At 42.6% G+C, this 9,162-nt stretch overlaps 1 protein-coding gene across 1 annotated transcript in view; it reads right to left on the bottom strand.

Moving 5' to 3' along the window:
* RAB42 (RAB42, member RAS oncogene family) overlaps window positions 1–346 on the bottom strand; it is an 8,263-nt gene extending 7,917 nt beyond the window's left edge. Inside the window, exon 1 of the mRNA XM_015424829.1 lies at window positions 5–346. Coding sequence (XP_015280315.1) covers window positions 5–195 — 191 coding nt within the window. The 5' untranslated portion in view covers window positions 196–346. The remainder of the gene's footprint in view (window positions 1–4) is intronic.
* Between the last annotated feature and the right edge of the window lie 8,816 nt (window positions 347–9,162).

Here is a 9,162-nt window from a genome sequence, read left to right as displayed (position 1 = left end):
CCACAACTGTAGCTTGATGCGCAGGCCAGGTTTGATCTCCAAAAAGTGAACATAAAAATCCACCCCTACAGTTTGGCTTGTTGACTCCAGGAAGACTCCTTCAGTGTAGCACTTCAGGAGAGAGGACTTGCCCACAGTGGAATCACCCAACATAATAATCCGGAATTGGTAATGCCAGGCAGAATCCGCTGCCATTTGGGAGCTGGGAAAGGAAGGCACAGAGCAGCTCACAGTGAGATCAAATGCAAGCCACCCCCACTCCTGAAAAGAAAGGCTGCTCAGCCCCAGCAAATATAGAAAGCGAGCTATGGCCAAGGTAGACTCTTACTGGTTGGGGCTTGTTGAGAAGCAGCTGGGTTGATTGCAGCAACAGCCTGGGGGCTGAGAGCTGTTTCATTCCATGTTCAGGCAAGCAGCTGCTAGGCCAGCCAGGATGTTCGTACTCACCCTGTTCAGCCCCACCCTGAATATGCAGTGTTCATGGAAGGAGAAAGCCAGGCAGAGAGAGCACATATTGTGGGCAGAGTAATTAACGCAGCAACCGTGCACAACCTGATCAAGGGTACATAAAGGTTTATTTAGAAACTAATATACTTGATAGGAAAGAGGAGAGACAGAGATAGGTTCCTAACTACATTTCTAACTGACAGAGAGAGAGAAGACTGTGTGTGGCACTTCTGAGAATGGGGAAATTTCTCTAAGAATAGCAATCTGGAGACAGACAAGGAATAGCACTTAACATGAGAGAAGGTCCTGTCCTCACTGTCCATTAGGACAGTCTTCTTGCTTCCCCCTTCAGGGTCTTCTTCTCTGTACACCAGACATTGTCTTTTCCAACCCTCCTTCTCAAGGTCTAGTGTACAAAGTCCACAAGATTCATCTTCTTACGCAGACTTTCCAAACTTTTCCCAAGAAAGTGGCTTGGTGAATGCATCTGCAATCATTTCATCTGTAGGACAGTATTCCAACTCAACACGCCCTTCTTGCATGTTTTAGGGTTGCCAAGTGCTTACCTGTTCCGGAGCGGGGGAGTCCAGCCTTGCTCCGGGAGTCTTCACGCGCGCGAGAAGCAAGCACATCACCTGGAAGTGACACAAGCACATTGGGGACGTTGGAGGCGGGGCCACAATCATCCGAGGGAAAACCATAGAGTTTTCCCTCGGATAAGTGACTGGTTGCAATATAGGCAGGTTTATGATCTGTTTAAAGCAGATAAAAAGGAGTTTGGTTTTAAGGCAAAAAGTAATGAAATTGAGAATTTGTGGGTGGAAGGAGGTTAAAAGATGATTTCTAAGATGTATAAGATATTGTTAAAATGGTATACAGAAGATGAAACAGTGAAAGAGCAGATGGTAAAATGGGCAGTTAATATGAATAAGGAAATATCCATGTCATCCTGGGAATTTTTATGAAAAAATACAATGAAAATTTCAACATGTAATAAATTAAGAGAGAATTGTTATAAGATGATGTATAGATGGTATATGACACCAAAAAAGATAGCAAATATAAGCAGTAATTTATCAAACAAATGTTGGAAATGTAAGAAAGTAGAAGGTTCTTTTTACCATATGTGGTGGACATTTGAAAAAGCAAAAGGTTTCTGGGCTGAGGTCCATTCAGAGATGGAAAAAATTATGAAATGCAAAATTAAGAACGAACCGGAAATGTTTCTTCTGGGACTGAGAATGGAAGAAGTCAGTATTGCAAAACGAACATTAATGTGGTATGTGATTATAACTGCTAGAATGACGTACGCTCAATGCTGGAAGCAAGAAAAAACTCCTGATATTTGGGAGTGGTTAAAGAAGTTACTTTTTATGGTTGCAATGGACAAAATGACAAGAAAACTCAAAAATCAAGAAGCAGAAGACTTTTCTGCAGATTGGAAGGACTTTAAAGATTATATGGAGAAATATTGGGATGTTAAAAACAATTTATTTTGCTTAGACAATTATTAAGACTGAGAACTATCTAGATTAAGTTTAAATGTATATATAGATCTATAGATAAAGAGATGCGGTACCTGTAATAAATATATAATATTAAAAAATTGGGAAAGGGGTTGACCTAAGGGGGAATGAGAAGTTTGAGCACTGTGGGAAGTCAGATATGAGATTACTTGTTACATTAATTATAAGTTTACCTATTGTGATATCCTAATAAAGAGGTGTGTTTTTTAAAGAGTTTTCCCTCGGATGATTGTGGCTCCACCCCCAATGTCTCTGACGTGCTTGCGTCACTTCCAGGTGATGCGCACGTCAGGGAGGAGTTCCCCCGGGGCCTGATCCGGCGCCGCCGGGGAACGGGCCTCTGGGGCGGGGGTCCCCCGAAGCCTACATGGAGTCCACCCTCCAAAGCTTCCATTTTCTCCAGGGGAACTAATCTCTGTGATCTGGATATGAGCTATAATTCCAGGGGATCCCTAGACCCACCTGGAGGTTGGCATTTCTAACAGGAGAGGCCTTTTTCTTCTCCAGGCAGTTAGTAGCACTAAGTGTAATGGAAAATTTGAGGGACTACATCTCCCAGCAGCCCCTGGTCCTAAGGAACAGTTGCCTTTTTCTTGGAGGAGGGGAAGGAGTGAAAGGGGAGGGGGAAGGAAGCACGCTGAGGGAGAAGTGTAGCCAGAAACAGGCACGTGAGAGGTAGGGATGCCAACCTCCAAGTGGGGTGCTAGAGTTCTCACAGAATTACCACTATCTCCAGACTACAGAGATCAATTCCCCTGAAGAAAATGGCAGCTTCAGAAGGCAGACTATGGCATAGTATTACTGCTGAGCTCCCTCTCCTATCCAAAGTTTGCTGTCCCCAGGCTCTGAGATGCAAACAGAGACTCAACAAGAAGAGGCTGCACAAGATCCTCAATAGGATATGGAAAAGGATGACACTGAAGTGGATGATGCAAGTGGAGGGCTGGAGTTCTCACAGAATTACCACTGATCTCCAGACTCCAGTCCCCCACTGTATTGGGCAATCGATGGAACTCATATTGGGATTCGTGCTCCTGGCAGGCAAATAAACCAGTATGGTAACAGGAAGCTTTACTGCTCTGTGCTTCTCCAGGGTACAGTTAATCACACCAGGAGATTCATAGATGAAGAAGTGGGTTTCAGTGGCAGGGTTCATTTTTAAAAATTAAATAAGAAAATACATAACATCAAAATGTCATTTAAATTAAAAACAATTTCATCATAAAACTATCTGAAATGAGATAATTCCATAATTTATGCAAGTCTCATACCCTTTTATAATTTCAATTATACACTAAGCCGGTCATCAGAAGGGATAACTCTTTTGTCAGCGAGATATTTTATGACCGGTTCCCAGGTTTCCTGATAATCAAAATGTCTCCACACCAAGGGAGAGTCAGAAAAAAGGGGTTATTCATAATCTTCCCCATTGTATATTGTTCCAATAAATGTACTTGCCAATTATGAAGTGTGGGACCCAAAGGGGACTTCCACCTTTTAGCTGTGGCCAATCTAGCCACAGCCACTAATGTCATAATAAAAAATTTCTGTTGTGGAAGAAAAAAGCTCACAAGTTCACAGATCGTCCTATGAACGTCTTTCTAAAAAGTTTCAATAACATTACATTCACACCAGTTATGGAAATTAGTCCCTACTTGATTACATTGCTTCCAGCAATTTGGGCTAAAAATTTTATTCATCAAATGAATTTTGTGAGGTGATAAATACCAATTTGAAATCAATTTGTAAAACTGGAGTTGAATATTACATATTTTAGATTTATTTGAAGGGGAATTCCAAATTTTTGTCCAATTAGATTCCATGAGATTTATCCCCAAGACCAAAGCCCATTTTGTTTCCATAATTTCAAAAGATTTAAGTGATCTATCAAAAACCCCTGAGGTCCTGAAGGTAATAATCAGGTTCCTAATTTGAAGATATTTATACCAAAAAATTTTACCCCTTGATTTTTGTTCTGCAGTCTGTTTTTTTATAACTTCCCCATTTTTTAATCCAAGAAAAGGGGGATAATAAACCTGCTGCCAACCATCTGTGGAAAGCCTGTCTTTCGTTTTCTGGTAGGAACCATTTTTGATAGGTAAAAAGGGACATCTGTGAGATAACTGGGGCCAGAACCTTCCTCCCAGAGCCACATTTTGAGAGTGTTATATAAAAATGGATTGTTGGAGGTAGATTGAGGTCTATCTTTCAGCTTACGCCAGATCGTTTCTTGAATTGACAAAGGAGCACAGTATGTTGTTGTTGTTCAGTCGCACAGTCGAGTCCGACTCTTCGCGACCCCATGGACGAGCTCTCTCCAGGCCTTCCGGTCTTCTGCCGTCCTCTGAAGTTGGCTCAACTTCATGTTCGTTGCATCGATGACACTGTCTAACCATCTCATCCTTTGCCGTCCCCGTCTTCTTTGACCTTCAATCTTTCCAAGCATCAGGGTCTTCTCCAGTGAGTGCTCCCTTCTCATTTGGTGGCCAAAGTATTTGAGCTTCAGTTTCATTATCTGGCCTTCCAGGGAACAGTCAGGGTTGATTTCTTTGAGGATTGACTGATTTGTTCTTCTTGCAGTCCAAGGGACTCTGAGCAAGAGGTTCTTTAGATCCTCTTCACTTTCAGCCATTAGAGTGGTATCATCTGCATATCTGAGGTTGTTGATCTTTTCCCCAGCAATCTTAATTCCCGCTTGTGATTCATCCAGGCCAGCATTTCGCATGATGTACTCTGCATATATATTAAATAAGCAAGGTGACAGTATACATCCTTGTCGTACTCCTTTTCCTATGCTGAACCAATCAGTTGTTCCGTATCCGGTTCTAACTGTCGCTTCTTGGCCCTTATACAGGTTTCTCAAGAGACATGTGAGGTGGTCTGGTACTCCCATCTCTTTAAGGACCTGCCATAGTTTGTTGTGATCCACACAGTCAAAAGCTTTAGCATAGTCAATGAAGCAGAAGTAGATATTTTTCTGGTACTCTCTTGCTTTCTCCATAATCCAGCGAATGTTGGCAATTTGATCTCTAGTTCCTCTACCTCTTCGAAACCCAGCTTGTACTTCTGGTAGTTCTCTATCCACGTACTGTTGAAGCCTAGCTTGTAGGATCTTGAGCATGACCTTGCTAGCGTGTGATATGAGTGCAATTGTGCGATAGTTTGAACATTCCTTGGCATTGCCCTTCTTTGGGATTGGAATGTATACTGATCTTTTCCAATCCTGTGGCCACTGTTGCGTTTTCCAAATTTGCTGGCAAATGGAGTGCAGAACTTTAACAGCATCCTCTTCTAAGACTTTGAATAGCTCAGCTGGGATACCATCACCTCCACTAGCTTTGTTGTTAGTAATGCTTTCTAAGGCCCATTTAACTTCACATTCCAGGATGTCTGGCTCGAGGTCAGTGATTATACCGTCGTGGTTGTCAAGGACATCGAGGTCTTTCTTGTATAGTTCTTCTGTGTATTCTTGCCATCTTTTCCTAATCTCTTCTGCTTCTGTTAGGTCCCTACCGTTTTTGTCCTTTATCATGGCCAGCTTTGCATGGAACGCTCCCTTGATTTCTCCAATTTTCTTGAAGAGATCTCTAGTCCTTCCCATTCTATTGTTTTCTTCTATTACTTTGCACTGTTCATTCAGGAAGGCCTCCTTATCTCTCCTTGCTGTTCTCTGGAAATCTGCGTTCAGTTGGGTAAATCTTTCCTTTTCGCCTTTGCCTTTCGCTTTCCTTCTTTCCTCTGCTATTTGTAAAGCCTCATCAGAAAGCCACTTTGCTTTCTTACATTTCTTTTTCTTTGGGATGGTGGTGATTGCTGCCTCCTGTACGATGTCATGAACCTCTGTCCATAGTTCTTCAGGCACTCTATCTATCAAATCCAGACCCTTGAATCTATTCTTCACCTCTACTGTATATTCATCAGGGATGCGATCTAGGTCAAACCTGAATGGCCTCGTGGTTTTCCCAATTTTCTTCAGTTTAAGTCTGAATTTTGCAATGAGTAGCTCATGATCTGAACCACAGTCAGCTCCAGGTCTTGTTTTTACTGACTGAATAGAGCTTCTCCATCTTCAATAAAAATCCACTCCTCTTCTGGTTTAGGATTAAGTATTTTCACTACTTGGGCTAAAGTAGAAGCTATATAATACCAATTAAGATCTGGGATATTTAACCCCCAAACTTAAGTGGCATCCGCAAAGTCTTATGACCCATCCTAAATTTCCGTTTTTCCCATATGAATTCATTTACAACTTTTTGCCACAATTATAGTTTTTTTCCTGGTATAACCTCTGGGATGGTTCGAAATAAAAAAGTAAATTTAGGTAAAATAAAGGATTTAGCAACTGAAATTCTTTCACACCAGGATAACTTTTGTTTATGTCATTTCGATAATTGAACCATAATTGACTTTTGAAGCTAATCAAAATTTATTTGAATGATGTCTGAGTTGTATGGGGATATTTATCCCTAAATACCTCCATTTGGTTTTAACCTATTGGAAGTTAAAAATAATTTTAAGTTTTGTTGAGGCTTCAGTGGATAAATTAATCAGATATAATTCTGATTTGGCCTGGTTGACGTTCAGCCCAGAGATTGCAACCCTTTTTTTTATATATATCTTCAAGTGTGGTAGAAGGCTTAGAAACATAAAACAAAAGATCATCTGCATATAACAACAATTTATGCTCAGTAGAGCCAATTAGAATTCCTGTAATTTCTGGTTTTTGTGTAACAGCCTCTGCCAGGGGCTCTGTCACCAATGCAAAAAGCAATGGCAACAACGGGCAGCCCTGGCGGGTGCCTCTATTGATTTTAAAGGGATTTGACTGTAAATTATTCACTTTCACTTGGGCATGAGCTTCAGCATAAAGTGCGTGGATTGACAGGACTCATGATGCATTCATGTTCACTAACTCCACCTTGTGTGCGGCAATGGAACCTGACAATAACTATACAAGGGGGTAACTGTTCCACCACTCATGATAGCCAACAGTGCCTACCCTGTCAGGTTCCACAGCAAGTAACTCTTCACACACATTTCCTAAGAAGCGTTATGCTTTATTAGTGTACAAGACTGGTACCATGTCCACAGGATTATTGTTAGGAATAACTAGAAGGCGGGAACATCCTAATACATATAGCTGGGCAAGGCAATTAGCTAAGCAAATGAACTTCGAGCGCGCGCGCGCACGGGGGAAGACTCCCGGCGGGAGATTACATAATGAGCGGGAGAGTCGCAGGGTTTCCTGAGAGCAGAAAAATTCACACCTCCCTACTTCACAAGGCCAGACTGATAACGGCGTCTAGTTCCCACAGTCTCCCTGGCATGTTTACGGCAAGCTGCTGAGCTGCAAGCAAGCGGGAACAGGGAAGGGTAGACTACACAGAAATGGCAGCTAGCTGACATACCCCCTGCATCATTGGCTCATGAAGCCCTTTCGTGATGCCAGTGGCATGCAGGGAAGGAACTTTGATTTAAGGCTCTGCCATGTGCACAATGTTGTGGAGCGTGCATTCGGAAGGCTAAAGTCTCACTGGCACTGTCTACCCTCGCAACTTACAGTATTCATTGAAAATGTCAACTCTGCGGTGACAGCCTGCATGATTCTTTACAATATCTGTGAAGAGAGGGGGCATGGTGTCCTCACAGAAATACCAGAGCAGAACACATTGCTGGTGCCAGAGGAGGACTTCAGAGAGGCATGCAGAAGGCATTTGGCTGAAGGGAAGCATGTTTGCCATGTTCTTACAAATTTTATGTACGTCCAACCAACCTTACTGGCATATCTCTCGTGATTACTGTTAACGATTATTATTACTTTTCATTCTGTGAGACTGCGTGCAGTGAGCAATGATGTCTGTTTTACTTTGCAATGCCTATGGTAAGGCAGTCCTTGTCTCAATATTGCATTCTCAGTGCAATTTTCCTTAACGAAATAAAAAAACAATATCTTTTCAAAGATCCAAGTCTCCTTCGTCTCTTGGCATTAGGATTGGGGGGGGGGGGGGGGGTTCATGGGAGGTAGATATCTTTATGGGTCAAATTTTGGAGGGTAAATATTCAAAACGTGCTGTTGGGAGGGAAACTTGATCAGTGGGCAGGCAAGCAAATATGATTAGTCCTCCTGTAGCTAGGAAATTTCTTTTGTGCGACGTTGTAACATCATTGTTTAACAATGCCGCAATGACAAAGGGGCACAGTTTGGCAAGAAGAGGAGGTCGAGGTTCTCCTAGACCAGGGGTGGCCAAACTTACTTAACGTAAGAGCCACATAGAATAAACATCAGATGTCTGAGAGCCTCGTGAGAAGAACAAATATTACAGACATGTTTTAATTGAAAAATATGCAAATTTGCTTTTTATTAACGTTAAACGAGACTGCCAAAAATAAGAACAAAAGGGGTAAAAAGAGATATTGATAATCATATTTATTTTTCCAATGATATATGTAGGCTGGGGGGGGGGCACTTTGAGAATGCATTTAAAGTTAAAGTTGCTTTCTTTCTCTGCTCCCCCTTGCCCCAAGCCTACCCAGGAAGGGGAAGACTGGCTGGGGAAGGGAAGACTGACTGGGGAAGCACACCTCCCCTTCGCTTCCCCAGCTGCCCTGCTGGGAGCCACACGACATGTGTGAAAGAGCTGCATGTGGCTCCCAAGCCACAGTTTGGCCAACCCTGTCCTAGATATTGTTCTCCATTCTGGCCATGCAAGGGAACTCATGGCCAGCCGTTATGTTGAGAACAGCTGGATTTATGAGGCGGTCTCACACAGGCTTTCCCAGCAAAGGTACAACTGCACTGCCAAACAGTGCAGGTCTAAATCTAAGAGGGTTAAAGGTGATTTCATAGCCAGTCTGGAGGCATGGCAGGGTATGCCCCAGGAGAGTGGCCAGACTCCCCATCATGCCAAGATGGTTGCCCTTTGGAAAGCTGCTGGAAAACCAAGGTGGGAGGACAGACATCATGAGGGTATGCTGGTGAACTCCTGCAGCTTGGATCCTGAAATCACCGTGGGTGAAATGCAGGTCAATTCCCCAAGTATTGTCTGCCCTTTCACTATGCATAGTTGGGATTACTTTTTTGAGTACTCATGGTGTCATCCTGTTGCACCCCAAAATATACACCCTGCTTGGTTAACTAATGTGATTTAGCTCAATTAGTGCATAAATATGAGTGTAGTCCCATGTCAGT

Source organism: Gekko japonicus, unplaced genomic scaffold (assembly GCF_001447785.1).
Source record: "Gekko japonicus isolate JY-2015 unplaced genomic scaffold, Gekko_japonicus_V1.1 scaffold1099, whole genome shotgun sequence".
In the NCBI taxonomy this organism is placed as follows: Eukaryota; Metazoa; Chordata; class Lepidosauria; order Squamata; family Gekkonidae; genus Gekko; species Gekko japonicus.
Note: the sequence above shows the minus strand (reverse complement) of the source record. Positions and strands in the feature narration are given on the sequence as shown.